At 36.8% G+C, this 18,076-nt stretch overlaps 4 protein-coding genes across 8 annotated transcripts; 2 read left to right on the forward strand and 2 right to left on the reverse strand.

Moving 5' to 3' along the window:
• Positions 1–532: 532 nt before the first annotated feature.
• Vhl (von Hippel-Lindau protein) lies at positions 533–5,123 on the reverse strand. 2 transcript variants are annotated; one of them, XR_015837818.1, is made up of 3 exons: positions 4,882–5,123; positions 1,419–2,398; positions 533–1,113 (listed from the first exon to the last, which is right to left on the reverse strand). XR_015837818.1 is itself a non-coding variant. In XM_088263175.1 (2 exons), exon 2 carries the CDS (start codon positions 2,383–2,385, stop codon positions 1,876–1,878), a length of 510 nt encoding a protein of 169 aa, XP_088119301.1. In that variant the 5' UTR covers positions 2,386–2,398; positions 4,882–5,029; the 3' UTR covers positions 576–1,875. The 2 variants fall into 2 exon arrangements, 1 of the variants encoding a protein (XP_088119301.1); XM_088263175.1 differs by having other exon boundaries at positions 576–2,398; positions 4,882–5,029.
• Positions 5,124–5,775: 652 nt separating this feature from the next.
• On the forward strand, positions 5,776–10,662 carry LOC148307635 (trafficking protein particle complex subunit 2-like protein). 2 transcript variants are annotated; one of them, XM_088263177.1, is made up of 4 exons: positions 5,776–5,948; positions 8,285–8,445; positions 9,407–9,568; positions 10,435–10,662. In XM_088263177.1, exons 1-4 carry the CDS (start codon positions 5,916–5,918, stop codon positions 10,484–10,486), a joined length of 408 nt encoding a protein of 135 aa, XP_088119303.1. In that variant the 5' UTR covers positions 5,776–5,915; the 3' UTR covers positions 10,487–10,662. The 2 variants fall into 2 exon arrangements, with proteins under 2 accessions (XP_088119303.1, XP_088119302.1); XM_088263176.1 differs by lacking the exon at positions 5,776–5,948 and adding an exon at positions 6,614–6,670 and having other exon boundaries at positions 10,435–10,630.
• A 1,007-nt stretch (positions 10,663–11,669) lies between these two features.
• On the reverse strand, positions 11,670–17,156 carry RpL8 (ribosomal protein L8). Of its 3 annotated transcripts, none has more exons than XM_088263172.1 (5): positions 17,129–17,156; positions 16,756–16,906; positions 14,476–14,632; positions 13,291–13,653; positions 11,670–11,921 (listed from the first exon to the last, which is right to left on the reverse strand). In XM_088263172.1, the coding sequence occupies exons 2-5, from the start codon at positions 16,891–16,893 to the stop codon at positions 11,806–11,808; spliced, it is 774 nt and encodes a 257-aa protein (XP_088119298.1). In that variant the 5' UTR covers positions 16,894–16,906; positions 17,129–17,156; the 3' UTR covers positions 11,670–11,805. The 3 variants fall into 3 exon arrangements, with proteins under 3 accessions (XP_088119298.1, XP_088119300.1, XP_088119299.1); XM_088263174.1 differs by having other exon boundaries at positions 17,087–17,156; XM_088263173.1 differs by having other exon boundaries at positions 17,020–17,156.
• A 129-nt stretch (positions 17,157–17,285) lies between these two features.
• LOC148307637 (cytochrome c oxidase assembly factor 1 homolog) lies at positions 17,286–17,964 on the forward strand. The gene has a single exon (XM_088263178.1). It carries the CDS (start codon positions 17,422–17,424, stop codon positions 17,830–17,832), a length of 411 nt encoding a protein of 136 aa, XP_088119304.1. The 5' UTR covers positions 17,286–17,421; the 3' UTR covers positions 17,833–17,964.
• Positions 17,965–18,076: the final 112 nt, after the last annotated feature.

The following is an 18,076-nucleotide window of genomic DNA, read 5'->3' on the forward strand; positions in this document are numbered from 1 at the left end:
ATTATTTATTTCCGTTGCAAATGAATAGCTTTTTATTGTAATATAAATAAAAATAAATAAAACCCTTATCCGCACGCCAATGATGCATAGGGCACTGCGTCATATAAACGCAGTATTATCTTGATCGTTTACACATGAAGGAAAGGTGATCAGCCCTCCGCTTCAGGTACCAATCCAGGGTAATAATATTAATTAAATAAATATTACAGTGAAAAAATCACTTATATTTATTTTACCCCCCTTGGGAATCGAACCCGGGACCTCCAGAACGGTAGCCGAGAGTGCTGACCATTGCACTACGGAGGCGGACAAAATATTGTATTGTAATACTTTATTATATTGTAATACTTTCATGTAATTATTACATAAGTATGAATTACATGAAAGTATTACAATAAAATATTATATTGTAATACTTTCATGTAATTCATACTTATATTACGAAGGAATACAAACATTCTGAGTCTGTATGTATCATATTTTGTATTGATATTCTCATTTGAAAAGTCGAGTTGTAATAAATATATATCACCGGGAGGGGAAGGTTAATGATGTCTTTATTGAAGATGTATTGATTTTTTATGCAAGAAGAATAATAACTCCTGAGGCATATTTAATTTTCGTAAATGAATTAAGAATTTTGAAAAAACGACCAATAATTGAAAATTATAACTCATTTCTCTCACTTTTTTTTAAAGCAGAAACTCCTGTTCTTAGTTTCATTCACATTCAAAACTTTCAGAATAAATCAAATATATTTTCACATCCATAATCCACAATTATCATAATAACAAATGATTATTTTTAATAAAATTAGCTTAATAACGAAGTGCAGATATAAAATTTCTGCCATTATTATTAAAATTATCTCACTGGAACAGACCAGTGCCTCCTAGAATATAAATACACGCCATGCTGTAAAATAGGTTTAGCATCTTCATTCTTAATCCATTTGCTTCTATTTTTCAAGTAAAATATTGTTTGAGAACTTGATATAATTTTTTACATAGAAGAAAAAAGTTATATTTGCAAAAAATTCAATACTATTTTTAAAATTTTGACTTGAGGGCAAATAAAATTTTATATTAGAAAATAATTCAATATTACATTATACTGAGTCTTCTCCGGCATAATATTGCACGAGTTAGTTAACCTATCAGTGAGTGAGTTTTTGTGACCTAAATCATATCTAAGGAGTTAATTTTTTAATTTTTTTCACAATGTCAGAGACAAAGCAAAAGTTTATTAATATTGTTAATGAAAATATGTGGTGATTGCCATCCATAAAACATGATAAAACTTATTTTTAATTATTGGTTTGCAAAATCAGATAGGTATTTTATTAAAATTGATTTTAAATTAAGATTGTGAAGTCTAAATTATACAGTAACTTTGCAAATAAATCCACAGATTATCACTGAAAGTCAATTTATTTCAAATCAATATGTGTATTTGAATAAAAGAGCTATTCATAAATGGATAATGAAAGTGGGTAGATCTGAAATAGATTGTGTCATTCGGCCATGTCATATGAGATGACATGGTATAAACAATTTTCTTTCATATTGTTTATAATGTATTTTAAAATGTGCCTTCAGCACGGGAAAACTCAGTGAAGGCGTGTTATTGTAATTTGTGTTAATTATTTGTATGATGAAATATAAATTAAAAAAATAGTATATAGTTTACAACTGACGTGAAGTTGCTAAATCTAGGCCACAGCTTGTATTCATTATAGAAGGCACTGAAAAGACTCGAAAAAAGGCAGACTGCCAGAACTCAGATGACAAAATTGTCCGATATATTCATTTGGAATATATAAAGTCATCTGGAGCTTCTAACGTTGTCTCTTCCCGTCTGTTCCAGCATTAAACGTCACCGAGCTCTGTGCGACACGATGGCCTGCTTCAGCTCCAACTCTAGGGTCCTCGGTAGCTCTAAATGGTTCACCTGACTCTCATCCCTCAGCAGCTCCACAATGGCCAGCATTGCGTTGGACTTGAGATCCCTCAGAGGTGCCGTTATATTGCAATTCTTCCTCGCGACAATGTTGAATCTAGACCTCATGGCGAAGTTAGCTGGATGGGGAACGGGTACCCTATCAGGAGGACCCCGGAAGACGCGGCAGTTATTAATCACAAATCTCTCTTGCGTCATGGAGTCCTTGAAGATCCACGGGTGGCTGGTGAAGGTGTTGACGTCGAGGAACTGCGTGGGCAGCAGCTGCTTGTATTTCTCCGGCTTGCCCGTGTAGTTGATCCAGTAGATGTCCACGGGCCTGCGGCTGACGTTGGTGAAGCGCACGTAGGAAGGGCATTCGCTCTCCGTGGATTTGACTATCCTCGGATCTCCCTCGTCGTCTGTTTCGTATTCGACGGCATTCATAGCACTGGTCTTCCTGAAAAGATAGCCACAATAGTGGTATTATAATAATAATAGATATATCGTAGTCATACAGGAGAAAGTGACCAAGTGCATTTTTTACAAAAACGTGATCATTGACTATTTCATATCTTACTAGCTTAATATTACCCTGAAAAAATCCCAAACCGATTTTCAACATGGAAGTATAATATTTACAACATTTTGAGTGTGTCCAAATAAATATGACGGTCGTCAGCCCCGTAAATGCCCAGACTTCCATATTCTTCTTCATCTTTGATGAAATGTCAAAAAATAATATGAAGTATAATATATTGACTTGTTAAAAATGACTAACTGCATGGCCCTCCTGAACATTTTACATTTTGTTAGTTGGTCACTTTCTCCTGCACAACTATGATATTATTAGTCACAACATTTTGAGTGCATCCAAATTCTTCTTCTTCTTTAGCCTTCTGTTCTCCACTCCGAATATAGGCCTCTTCCGTATCCTTCCTTTTTTGGTATGTTGCTGCTTACAGCCAATTTCTACCCCCCACAGCGGCTAAGTCGTCAGACCATCTTTTTTGAGGTCTTACGACCTATTTGTGTCCAAATACTTGTTCACAAATCTGGGTTTTCATCACTCAGGATTAAAAAACTAACTAACTAACTAACCATCACGGCAGAGAGAATAGAGCGCCACACCACTCTGTCCTTGCAAACATTCTTCGCCTCTTCCACGTTCATGCATCTCCTCATACATACCCGCCGATTGTTACGACTCCTAACCTGACCACTTTCAAGTATTTGGCATACCTGATCGTGCCATGTTTTTCTCGGTCTTCCTCTGCTTCTTTTCCCACTAACATTCGCCTCATAAATTTGTTTTACCGTTCTTTCCTCACTCATTCGTTCTACATGTCCAAACCATCTCAACACACCTTTCTTAATTTTATCGATAATGCTTATCTCAGCTTTGCATTCCTTCCTTATTTCACTCAGGATTTATATTTACATTTTTGACATCTTAACATAGATGAAGAAGAATATGGAAGTAAATACCCAGATTTCCTAGCTGTTTATTCCATATGAATTGGTTGATAGACGTCTCACGCTTCGATCGGCTACAACATCTGCAATGGGCAAAGTTATCTTACCAGCTCGCAACCAACGCACTAAATTTGGCGAGCGTGCCTTTGCTGTTGCAGGACCGACGGCGTGGAATGCTCTTCCACCAATGGTTAGAAATAGTGAGAGTGAGATGATCTTTAGAAAAAGACTAAAAACACATTTGTTTGCTAAATCATTTCCACCATAATATTTTCCCCAATTCATTCACCGTGAAGCGCCCTTGAGGTATTTTTTTACGAAAATGGCACTATATAAGTTATCCAATTTTATTATTATTATTATTCCATATCTTTTTTGGGATGTCAAAAAAGTATACTTTTTGAATTGGATACCCTGCATACTTAACCCTAGATTACGGGACATTCGTAAAATTTACGACGGACACCCAATCTGTGGGGAACACATGTAAATAATGTAGTGACAACTAGCATGCATCGCAGTTTTTTACAGATATTATATGTTCGTAATTTATTATTAGACACCCAATCTGTGGGGAACACATGTAAATAATGTAGTGACAACTAGCATGCATCGCAGTTTTTTACAGATATTATATGTTCGTAATTTATTATTAGATTAAAACCAATATTTTTAGCTTTTCCACTTTTTTATTTGACCAGCGACCGGGTTTCGTCGTTACCGACATCATCAGACTGGTTTCGTCGTTACCGACATCACCAGTCTGATGATGTCGGTAACGACGAAACCCGGTCGCTGGTCAAATAAAAAAGTGGAAAAGCTAAAAATATTGGTTTTAATCTAATAATAAATTAAAAATGCAATTCCATCACGAAGTGTCAGTGGATAATATAAATTTATATGTTCGTATTTATATAAGGTTTTCTAAATACCAATCATTATTTATATAAATGTCCGCCTTTTGTCCGCCTCTGTAGTGTAATGGTCAGCACGCTCGGCTACCGTTCTGGAGGTCCCGGGTTCGATTCCCAGGGGGGTCAAATAAATATAAGTGATTTTTTCACTGTAATATTTATTCATTATTACCCTGGACTGATACCTGAAGCGGAGGGCTGATCACCTTTCCTTCGTGTGTAAACGATCAAGATAACACTGTGTTCATATGAAGCAGTGCCCTATGCACCATTGGGGTGCGGATAAGGGTTTTATTATTATTATTATTTATATAAATAGGTTGCCAACTAAATACGTCAGAGTTAACGATCTTTTTTGGTGACGATAGCACCTACTGGTAACTTTTTTCTATTACAGGATTCTTTTTATTTTATTAATCTCTGAAGAATTCTCTAGAATCATCTACATATTTTATCATTTATTTTCCCGTTTGTTGTGAATATGTTAGTAAACCCAACCATTGAAAAATTACCAGGTAAACAATTATTAATAGATATTGAAAAGTAAACGAACCTCTATAAGCAGATTTGTTTCAAGGAAATATTCATAATCCTTCAGGCGAGCGTGAACTTCTAATTACGAATAAATTTATATTTAGTATTTCAAAATCATGGAGAAGAAAAATAATTCAACAGCCGGTTGTAGAACTGAGAAAGAAAACGCAATGCAATAATTACATAAAAATTATTTTAATTTTTAAATAATGCAAATTCTTTGAAAATCTGACATTCGCGATGTCAAAACAATTAATATCTGAATGTTGGTTAAACTGTAATTCTGCATTTCATTTTCTATAAATTGTTTACGTTCAACTACTAAAAGAGATCATAAAGACGATCACCCGTTCAAATTGGGATATTTTCTGTTTGAACGATATCCGCTAAGTATGCATTGGCTAAAAGTGAAAAATAACCTTTACCCAATGCGAAAAACAAAATCAATAGAATTTTTGTGTTTTTGATAAAAAGCACAATCAGTCGATGCCGCGAGATTTACGTACTTATGTACCAGCACGTTATTTTTTGTCTGCAAGCTACATGTTATTTCTTTCACTGTAATAAATGTAATACTACTATAACGAAAGAGTGATACAACTAAACTATTCGGCTTTCGTTTGATCTAGTGTCCCGCTATTCTAGTGTCCCGCTACCCGCACTCAATCCCCTTGGGACGGACGTGATATCACTGTGACTCAGTTGGCGGTGATTTGGTACTTGCTGCGAGCCGTATACTATTTCCATACTAATATGAACTGGGGTCTATTAGTACCCCCCTTCGGATCACGAGTAATTTTTGGATGATCAGAAAGATAAATATTATTTAGGTAGGACAACTAAATTTCGCTACTTTTATAAATAGCTAAAAGTATTGAATTTTTTTTAATGGCAATAATTAAAATTTTATTTTGACGTTTGTGACATTTCAATAATAATAAGGGCTATGTGGAACTTCAGAATGTATTAATTTTATATTTATCAATAACTTAATGTATTCAATCCATTATAATATATTACACTAGTTTAAAAAAAATACACGTTATAATTATCATGGCTGTCTGTGTCGCGGTAATTGGAAAGGAGGTATAATTCTCTTTTTTTTATAATTCTTCAGATTATTTTATGTATTTTGTCAGAAATACATACTCTTGAAAATAAAACATAATTATGTTATAACGAACATAATTATTTCGTTATATGTAGTAATCCGTGTTTAATATGTCATTTAAGTTTCATAAGTAAATAAGTATTTTTATTTCAAGAGTGTTTCATAAAAACTGTCGGTTCTTGACAAAATTTCACTATGAAAGTGACTAGTTTTGAAAAAGATTGCCCGAAATTATGAAATGTCATTGAAATATTGAGGTACTTATTTAAAGTATTTTAGCTTTCAAATTGAATCCAAGCAATCAAATATTGTCTAAGTCATTTATTTATTATTTTTATTTATTTTAAGGAATAATCCGCAAAGCCTCTATGTTAAGAGGCTTGTCTGCAGGTAGGAAAGTAAGGGTAGGGAAGGTAGATGTGAAAAATACACCACAAACACCCAGACCAATTGAAAATCAATCTTTCTTAAATTTATTTTATAATTGGCGGGAATCGAACCCGCGACGCCAGTTTCGCGGTCGAGCGTCTACCCAACTACGCCACGGCGCCAATTCAGCTTAAGTTTAAACTTATTTGTACATTAGTCTTGATGTCATCAGTGATGTATGGTCTCCCTAGCTGCTGTGGCGAGTGGATGACCATGAGGTGGGAAGATGATCCGAACGATAGTTGATTGGAATCATATACGCTTCTCGGTAAGCTGATGACCGAATTATTATTGGCGCTGTGTAGTCATGCAATTATTTCCGTACTCTATCGATTCACCCGCAAATACAGCGCAATTCGGTTATAACGAACTCTTTTAGATATTTTATTTATTGTTTCGGCATTAACTTTGTGGTAAGACATGTTACAATGATTAAAGAAAACACTTCGTTTTTTACCACTTGAGTTTTATTATAGACTACATGTTTCAGAAGTTAAACTTCCATCATTCAGGTCTGTATTCATTCGTTATTATACATTATATTATTTATACTGACATTCATATTTCCGCCTTTTTTGTCCGCCTCCGTAGTGTAATGGTCAGCACGTTCGGCTACCGTTCTGGAGGTCCCGGGTTCGATTCCCGAGGGGGGTAAAATAAACATAAGTGATTTTTTCACTGTCATATTTATTCAATATTAACCTAGACTGGTACTTGAAGCGGAGGGCTGATCACCTTTCCTTCATGTGTAAACGATCAAGATAACACTGCGTTTATATGACGCAGTGCCCTATGCACCATTGGGGTGCGGATAAGGGTTTTATTATATTATTATTATTATTCATATTTCACTTTGTACGTCACATAATATCAGCTTCATAGTGCCCTGAAGATGATCCCTGTAATGGTGATCGAAATGTCGCCACAAAATATGATTGACAAGTTGCATAAAAAACCAAAAAAAATCAGTACACTAAGACCTCACTTTGTGTCTTAGATAGTTCCAAAAGATTTCCCAAAATTTAATCAAAATTTAAATTTACAAAACGGGAAATCACCAAAAACTTGGCACAATCAGGTATGTCAAATACTTGAAAGCGGCCGGGTCAGCAGTCGTAATAATCGTCGGGTATGTATGAGGAGATGCATGAATGTAGAAGAGGCAAAGAATGTTTGCAAAGACAGAGTGGGGTGGCGTTCAATTCTCTCTGCCTACCCCTGCGGAGAAGCGGCGTGATGGTTAATTAGTTAGTTTTTTAGGAAATTACCTTTTAGAAAATTCAAAAATGATTCTCCTCAGTTCGAAAAAAGAACAACGCACAGCAAAAATGAGTCTTAATTCAGTTACGACACAAAGCGAGGTCTGAGTGTATCTGGGTAACAAATGGGTCAATATTTGACTCGGGCAAAGCAGGAGTGACGAGTCGGAATACGATTTACCCGAACAGTGCTCGGACTCGTCAAATGCAATACAAACTCCTTGCCCGAGTCACGCGAGGGCTAGTCATGGAACTGGTTAATGTTTTTATTATTATTATTATTTAACCTTTATCCGCACCCAATGGTGCATAGGGCACTGCATCGTATAGAAGTGTTATCTTGATCTTTAATTACTAGAAGACAAGGTGATTACTCTTGCGCTTCAGCGGCCAGTCCAGGGTAATATTAAATTAATATTAGAGTGTGAAATTATTCATATTTATTTTCACCCCCCTCCCCCTGGGAATCAAATCTGAGGCCTCTAGCTCGGTAGCTAAACACGCTAACCATTACACCATGGATCGGAATAGGAACTAGGTTAATATAGGAGAGGGTTAAGCTGTCAACATATTTATGGAATACAGGTAATAAGATGATGCTTAAATAGTTGTCTGTGGTTCAGAACTGGCCCTTGTACGTGGCGTGCAGCGAGGCGGAGGCCGAGATGCAGTGGAGGGTCCACACGGCGCTGGACGTGGCAGAAGAAAAACTGTCAAGCGGCCGGGCCCCGGACCAGCGCGACCTTTACCTGGGACTTCTCTACTCGACGGAAGCCCACAATATGTTCGTTTTCATTATATTCTCCTTCTTCATGTGCCATGTCGAATCTCCCCGACTTTGACTATCATTTGAAAGTATGTGTCCCTACCTTGTGCAGCTCTAAATAGCACAACTTTGGAGGTGCTATCACCCCACCAAAAAGTTACATTTCCAATATTGCACAAAAATCCTTTAAATGCAAATCTGTTCTGTTTACTGTATTCTATCGCAATCTTAATTAAAGTTGTGACAAAACGTGACCAATCCTGTGTTAAACCAATATGAAATCATTTCATTAATTGATTCGGCAGTCACTTTGTGGTAAAATCTATCCATTTTTACTTCCACAGTCGAACTTACACTAAAAATAAATCACCAAAATTTTTAAAACACAAAGTTATCCTGGAAATATATTAGACAATAGTGGCATGTATAAATTAAACTGCGACTTTAAAATTTAGAATTAGTTTCACATACGGTGTTTGAAAATGATGCGGAATGCATCGAAACACGGGTCACAGTAGATTTTAGGAAATAGTGGTAATTACTAAGTAAAACATTAATTTACAATATGAAATCATTAAATCGCACCAAAATGTAACAATTTTGCAAGGTACTTACCGATTACTTAAAATAATTTATAATGGAAATGTAACGTTTTGGTGAGGACTTCCACAACTATTATGATCCCCATCCAATCTTGTATATTCGGGGAGCAGATCTGCCTTCTACCCACCTTATATTTTCCCTTTTATGAATAAGTGCAATAGCTTGTACACTCGACAGAGTGTTTGATAATGTCCTAAGAGGAAACGCGTCACGTATTAAGATATATACATAAATAAATGTAGAATTTAATCCAACAAAAACCTTGTTTTATTTTGGATATATTACCCAACAATTCAATATGGAATTCTACCAACTGTCTGCAGTTACAATGAATAAGTATATTTTTATTGAGTATAAAGAAGAAACTCTTTTCCAGCTACGGATACGTCACCAACACTAAAGTGAAGCTCATAGCCGTGGTGGGGGAGGGGGGCGCCCGAGACGCGGAGGTCCGCTCCCTGCTGCGGCGTCTGCACTCCTTCTACGCCGACGCCCTCTGCTGCCCCTTCTACCGGCCCGGCGACCCCATCACCTCTCCGTAAGTGTCATATCCCCCCAACGAAATCTCCGCAACCAATTTGCATGTTAACCCTTTGGTTACCAGAGCTTTTGGGGTCACTATGACCGCCTCCGTAGTGCAGTGGTTAGCACGTTAGGCTACCATGCTGGAGGTCCCGGCTCCCGGGTTCGATTCGCAAGAGGGTAAAATAAATATTAGTGATTTTCCATTCTAATATTTATTGAATTGGCCCTAGACTGGTACTTGAAGCGGAAGGCTGATCATCTTTCCTTTTTGTGTATTTAAAGATTGAGATAACACTGCTTCTATATTATGCAACGCTCTACGCTCCATCGAGTGCGGATGAGGGTTTGAATGAAATGAAATAATGGTAGGAAAACCATAATTTAAAAGTAAAATGTGTTTGATAATTTAAAAACACTATTGACATTGTTTTATCTTCTATACTACGAAAATATCCGTCAGTTTTTTATTTAACTAAATGTGTGCAACGTTATAAAAAAAATCACCAATTAAATGACTAATAAGTAAATGCTGCTCGCTTAATGTGCTTCTCCTTTTAACCTCATTCACTTATTTTTTACTATACATACACATTCAGTACCGTAGAACGGGGCTAATGAACTTTGATGTGTTACTTGAGCCCAGTACAAAAAAGAGATTTATATATGTATTTGGTCTACAATAATGAACGTATCGTGACAATAAGTGTCCCCTGTCAGGGAAACAATGAATCATGTCGAAACGTTCATTATTGTAGACCAAGTACAGATTTAAATCTCTTTTTTGTACTGGGCTCAAGTAACACATGAAAGTTCAAGTAGCCCCGTTCTACGGTATTATTTTTAAGATAAATATATTTTATTAGTAATTTTATATTTCAGGATCTTTGCCAAGAATGTCAAAAGTCTGATGGCTGGTGGAAATCCTATGTAGAAGTTTGAAGCTGATCTGCTCTTCATCTTCACCTTAGAAATGTTCCAATTAATCCATAAATGTTATAAAAGTGTCGCTCCATAAAGACATTTCATTTGTTTTAACATATTTAACCTGTTAACCGGGCGGGACGTATAAATACGTCAAACGTAAACAATATCGGGTACGGGTAGGACATATGAATACGTCCTTGAAATATATGTTGCGCCCTAGAACGGGCGGGACCTATATTTTCCAATAATACAAGTATGTAATTATATTATTTTGAGAAATAAAAAGACTTTGTTTTTTGATCCACTCACATTTTTATTAACCAACTAGTTTCGGCAACAACCTGTCGCCCTCTTCAGGGTTTAATTTATGACTGAAAAAACCCTGGAGAGGGCAACAGGTTGTTGCCGAAACTAGTTGGTTAATAAAAATGTGAGTGGATCAAAAAACAAAGTCTTATTATTTCTCAAAATAATATATATATATTCCATGAAGTTAATGCTTTCAATATTCAAAACATATAAGTAATTAGTCATTAGTCATCCATACACATCCTGACATGAATTCTTTTATATTTGTTTTTAATTTTGTGATTTATATACAAATAAATGAAAAAAAAAAATTTCATAGTCTTGATTTATTTTAAGCATAAATAAAATATATATGAAATTACGACCTCCGGGCGTGACGTACTGACACGTCCTAGTGAAAGAGTTAGCGCCCGTTGTATGTTACGTAATTAAAAAGTGAACTCCCCTGTTAGCAGGTTAAATAAACTCAATTTATTTGTAAAAATAAACAAGTTTTTTTTTATTATATAAATATCATTAGTTTTATTCTATGCACCTACATGTTAGTATGTCTGCCTCCGTGGTGTAATGGACAGCGTGTTTAGCTACCGTGCTGGATGTCCCGGTTTCGATTCCCGGGGGGGGGGGGTGAAAATAAAAATTAGTGATTTTGTACTGAAATATTTATTTAATATTATCCTGGACTGGTTCCTGAAGCGCAAGAGTGATCACCTTACCTTCATGTAAGTAATGATCACGATAACACTGCGTCAATTCAATTCAGTGCCCTATGCACCACTGGGTGCGAGTAAGGGTTATGAGTAATAAGTACATGTTAGTATAATACGTGAAACATAGTTTTGAAAATGGTTGACAGTAAATAAAAAATAAAACCAAGAATATTTTGAGTAATTTTTTTATTATTTTTTCTTATATAAACATACAACCATCCGCTGGCTTCAGCCCACACGAAGCAGTACAAGGAGAGTGTGTATGAAGAGGTCAGCGGTTGGCCGCAATGGCGCTGTGTTTCTCTGTCTATTCGTCCTTGACGGCGTCTCCCTTTCCTCCGCGAATACGTCCAGTTCTGCGCGCAGCGATGAGACCGATCTTGCGACCGGCGGAGGTTCCCCTCTTGACGGTGGAAGCCTTACCTGAGAAGAAAAATAATTATTTATTTATGGTTCACAAACAATGAAAAACATATTACAATAAATGAAATACAGCGCAATACAAATTGTTTGAATGTTTTTCATCAATTAGATGAGAACACAACAAGCTTACAGAAACAATAAAGGTGCTGGTTAAACACATATATACAGAATAGAAATTTGGTTGTAAAAAAAGGGTGATAACAATTAAAAGTAATGAAGTAAGAAAAATAAAAATTAGAAGTAGAAATTAAATGTGAAATTAAACTATGCTACATAATTGCGGAATGATTTAAATTTCTCTAGGTACGACTGCGGTAGACCCTCAAAATCGGCACTATGAACTGATTAAAGCCATTCAAAATGTGGCTACATTGTAGAATGCTACGCATTCCATAGACTGATATGGTCGGCAATTTAAATGTGCTCCAAAGAGCAAGAGCGGGGAGACAGTTGCTGACTGATATCAAGGTCCGGAAGGAGTCCTATCTGGGGCATGTGCTAAGAGAAGAGAAGCACGAGCTATTGCACCTAATCATAAAAGGCAAAATAGAGGGTCGACGAGGTGTGGGCAGAAGACAGATCTCCTGGCTCCGGAATATACAACATTGGACGGGGATCAGGACTGTCGAGGCGCTGTTTAGATCTGCTCAAGACAAGGACAATTACTCTCAAGTGATCTCATCTGTTGACTATGTACTTTTGTGGCTACGTAACACTTTACTACTGCCAGACAGCCACTAAAGTGCAGTAGTACATGTGATTAGTATTGTGGTAGAATGACATACGATCCAAAAATTAATATCAACAGTCGCTACGTATATACCAGTTGATGGATCTCTGCATGCCTCTCCCAAACACCTATAACACGTCAACACATTGTTTGTGGGAAACACTATGTAAAAGCATCTTTTACATACTGTTGGTAGAGAGCGGGAGACGCTTATAGGCGTTATTTGCTTACTTTTGATACAGCGCAGAGGGCAAAAAAAAATTGTGCAGATGGGAATTTGGTTTCCGGTTACATGTGATTAGTATGCATAGTTAATTTGTCCGCTTCCATAGTGTAATGGTCAGCACGCTCCGCTACCGTTCTGTAGGTCCCGGGTTCGATTCCCAGGGGGGGTAAAATAAATAAAGTGATTTTTTCAATGTTATTTTTATTCAAAATTACCCTGGACTGGCACCTGAAGCGGAGGGCTGATCACCTTTCCTTCATGCGTAAACGATCAAGATAAAACTCCGTTTATATGACGCAGTGCCCTATGCACCATTGGGGTGCGGATAAGGGTTTTATTATATTATTTATTATGTGATATTAGTATAGCAAACTGTCCGAGTATAATTAGGGTTGGAGTTGTGTGTGACTCACCGATGTGCTGGTGGTTACCACCACCGTGGGGATGCTCCACGGGGTTCATGGTGACACCCCTGACCTTAGGCCAGCAGTTCCTCTTGACCTTGTACTTGTGGTAGGCGCGACCGGCCTTGAGCACGGGCTTGTCCACACGGCCGCCGCCAGCCACGACGCCCACCATGGCGCGGTTGTTGGAGGGCATGACCTTCTTGGCACCGGAGGGCAGCTTGATGCGCGTCTTCTTGGTGTCGGGGTTGTGCGCGATGACGGTGGCGTAGTTGCCCGACGCGCGCGCCAGCCGACCGCGGTCGCCCGTCTTCTCCTCCAGGTTGCACACGATGGTGCCCTCGGGCATGGTGCCCACGGGCATCACGTTACCTGCAAACACCAAACAAAATCTTTATAGTTTTTTGACATCTCATCAAAGATGAAGAAGAATATGGAAGTCTGGGGATTTACGGGGCTGACGACCGTCATAGGCTGGTTTAAGTAATCACTTTACACATGTGTAACATTCACCAATTCTACAAATTATTGACAACCACACTACTCAAATTCTTGGAAGTTCTATATATAAGAACCAATTTAGAAAACTTGATCACTAGAACTTCGTTGGTGGGATATTGCATCTCCTTATACATACCCGCAGATTATTCTGACTCCTGATCTGAGATCACTTTCAAGTATTCGAAATACTTGATCAAGTTTGTTTTTCAACACTTGTTTTTTACCACTTGAGTACTCAAATAGTGAAGAACAAGTTTTATTCATATTTTTATCATGTCTCACCACAAAGTGAATGCCGAAACAATAAATACCACGACTTTTTTACAAGTCAAATAAACAAATGCCACCCCATACCCTATTACAGGCATGGGGAACCTTTCTATTTCAATAGGCCACATTCACTTATCTAATTCAACATGAGGCCGCAGTAAAGGAAACTTTGATACCCCTCCTATAAACTAAATACTTTAATTACATCACAATATAAATGGTTTTAACCATTTATATTGTGATGTAATTAAAGTAAATTAATGCAGTTAATTTTTTTCTTTCAAAAATGCATATTTACAAAAAGTTCAGGCAGGCAAAACAGGCAGGTTCCCCATGCCTGCCCTATTACAACCAATGCGAATCTTATTTATGTATCTTGGATGATGGAGTAAGTGTGGAGTATACACGAGTCTCGCTACTCACCGATCTGGAGGGTGGCCTTCTTTCCGCAGTACAGGAACTGTCCAGTGTACATTCCCTCGGGGGCGATGAAGAGCTCCTTGCGCACCTTGAACTTGTAGGGGTCGCGGAAGTGCACCACGGCCAGGGGAGCGCCCCTACCGGGGTCGTGGATGATATCCTGCAAATTTAGATTTAATTATTCTAATATTCGTAACAGTAATCATATTTTTCTTGTGTCCAGTATTGGACAAAGGCCTCCTTGGACTTTTTTTTTAAAGATGGGAATTGTATTTATTATTTCATTCATTCAAACCCTTATCCGCACCCGATGGTGCATAGGGCACTGCATCATATAAATGCAGTGTTATCTTGATCGTTAACACATGAAGGAAAGGTGATCAGCCCTGCGCTTTTGGTACCAGTCCAAGGTAATATTGAATACATATAAGAGTGAAAAAAATTACTTATATTTATTTGACCCCCCTGGGAATCGAACCCGGTACCGGTAACCTCCAGTACGGTAGCTGAGCGTGCTGACCATTACAATACGGAGGCGGACGGTGCATTTATTATTTACCTTTCTTATTATGTACAAGGTTTAAAGATCATTAAGTGGATTTTTGTTTCTTCTAGCTAAATAAATGTTTTTTTTTAAATTTGTGTTGGTAACAGGAGGGATAATCTAGTGTGGGCCAGTCAGGAACTTGTCAGCATTTGCTCATTGCTGGGAGGAAACCACGTTGCTCTCCTCAGAAGAAGCGGACTGCGGAATGTTGACTGTCATCAGCAGGCCTTCCGTTCCACTAGAAGAGGGTTCGGCGTTGTGTCCTAGCTTGATTTATGTTACCAGTTTTGTCTTGGGCTCTCTTCCAGTGCAGGCCCGCCACTTTCCTAATGTCATCGGACCATCTTGTCTGAGGACTACCCACGCTTCTGCGTCCCGTTCTAGGCCTCCATTCAAGCACTGTTTTCGTCCATCTATCCTAAGACATATCGCACACTACTTTCAAGAACGTCATAAATCAAAAATTGTCAATTTTCAGTTGTGCATGTTTTCGGAATGCCCAGAAAATGTACTATATCCCAGCAAAAGAGGCATATGTTTAACTTAATATTTACCCGCTACATGGTAGAAAATGTTGTTTTTGCATTTTGAAGAAAAGGTATCGTTTAATTATGTTTTTAACTATACTAGATATATTTTTCAAATGGAGACAAAACCTTCAGGTTTTACCTAAAAAGATCTGTTGCACAGTAAAAAATTCAATAAGTGGCTTGATATTTATTTTTAATACATTGTATTATATTTTTAAACTTTAAAAATGTTCTCCTAAATAATCAAGTTTTTTGATTTATGACATTCTTGAAAGGAGTGAGCGATATGTGCCATATCACCGTGACAGTAATATTTTGCAATTCAGGAATCGCAACAATATTCGAAAAGGTTATTCAATCCTTTCTGCCTATCCCTACAGAAGGTGGCGTAACATTCCATCCATATTTTGTTTTCATCAATATGTATTACGGCGTGCACTTATTTGTGTGTTTCAGAAACCTTATGTTGCGGCAGTATGTACATTTTTGTGTATTTTGGTTACGTTCAACATCAAAAAAAAAACATGTCCTAAACTTCTAGTTTCTTGTCATGTTTGCTTTGCTGAGTAGCAGATAGATGTCACTATAATACAAAAATGTTATCGATTCTTTTCTGTCATCATTCTTTCCATGCGATCTTATATCGCCCAAAGACAAATTACATTTATGTAAAGAAATATGTAAATTTAATATCCATTTTTTAAACCCTTTTTCAACCAATTAATAACAATTTATTTATTTCATAAATAATGAAGCCACAGAATATTGAGATTTAAAAAAAAAACGGATTGGGTGTTTTGTAGATTGTTATAAATAAAAACGTTTATTTATTTGCATTATCTGAACATTTATAATTTTTAATTATTAATTTCCGGATTATCAAAATCGATAAAAAAAAAAGAAAACAATTTAAATAAGGTAAATTTGAGGTCCGAGGCATGTGCCTCTTCTCCTTGCTTGATAACTTGCTACTAGATTTAAGGGTGCAATTTCATGGGTAATTTATATCGTAAATGTGAATAAATGCGCAAATTCCAGGTTCTGGCAATAATTGCACAAGTAATGAATTTACGAACTGAAATTGAGGTTAGGTTATACTGTTGACGGATTGATTTTGGAGCTTGCACAAGCGAAATTCTGGGATATGCGTTAAAGGGTGTATTTAAGTGAAATAGTATGAGGTTATGTGCGGTAGAAATCGCTTACCTTCACGACTCCCTTGATGTATCCATGTCTCTCGGAGAAATCCAGAGAGCGGAGCTTGGGAGCTCCCTTCCTTTTCTTTGTGTGGGCTACGAAGACAGAGCCCGCACCTTTACGCTGGGCGCGAATTACACGTCCCATATTTAATGACACACTGAAAATAAAAAGGTTATCATCACAAACGTGTAAGAAACTTCAAACGGCACCATGTATTATGAAAACTGGAGAGCAATAAAAACATGTTAAAATCAAAAAATAGGTATCCACAATGACGTAAAATAGTTTATTTAACAATTATCCATGAAAAAAATAAATGGATGAGCTGAAATTGTACAAATAATTCAGGATTTTAACAACAAATCACAAGAACACGTACCGCGTAAACCAAAGACAAATTAAAAAAGAACAGATGAACGTGAAGTTTGTCACAAGTGTCAAAATCCGAATGTTTTTAAATAAAAACTAAATAGCTGCCTAATATTATTTTTGGTAGCTAGATACTATATATGCGCGTACGATAATCTATGGTTAAATTAAACGTCAAGTGTTGACAGATCGTTGCGTTACATAACCTCAATAATTTATTGTTTGGGAAATTGTTAACTCTGTATTTAAAAATAAATAAAGTGTTTTATTTACAGTAAGTTTAAAAAATACATATAAGTTGAAATGGTTAGAACAGAAACACTGGTTAAAATAGCCGGAGTCGGTGGTTTTATAGTTGCTACCACCGGTTTCATCCTAAAGGATAAATTGAGGAGTCAGGTGTACACTAGTGATTTGTATAAATCTGCTATGAAGAATCTTCGTACCCATCCCGGTGCTGTGCATGTTCTCGGCGAACCTATCAAAGAAAAGGCTTTTAAGTTTAACAGCGAAATCAACTACTGCGATGGACGGACTGCCAGATTTCAAATACCAATAAAAGGACCGAATGCAAATGGCACGTATTATTTCTGGGCCGACAAAGTTGAAGATAAATGGGTATTTACGAGAGCTGAATTAGGGTTGGACGACGATCCTGCCAAAAGATTGGTTATTGTAAAAGACACAACGAATTCTTCCGACATTCAAAAGTGATCATATGTAACTCACGAAAATCATACATTATTTTATTTTATTCTGTATTGATACAAATTGTAAACAATACGTTGAAATAATATTTTTCTTGTGAGTTTGAAAGGGTTTCATCAATTGTGGCTATACGTGTATCGATCAGACTGTAGGTTTCTGAAAACCTCTTCATTTGTCAATGTGAATATAGTGTGATAATGGAGAATTAATATAAAAATATTTTGTCATCATTTTTATATTGTTTGGTTTG

The sequence above is a fragment of the Brachycentrus maculatus genome, unplaced genomic scaffold (genome assembly GCF_059751285.1).
Source record: "Brachycentrus maculatus isolate JH-2025_06_01 unplaced genomic scaffold, ASM5975128v1 h1tg000196l, whole genome shotgun sequence".
NCBI lineage: Eukaryota > Metazoa > Arthropoda > Insecta > Trichoptera > Brachycentridae > Brachycentrus > Brachycentrus maculatus.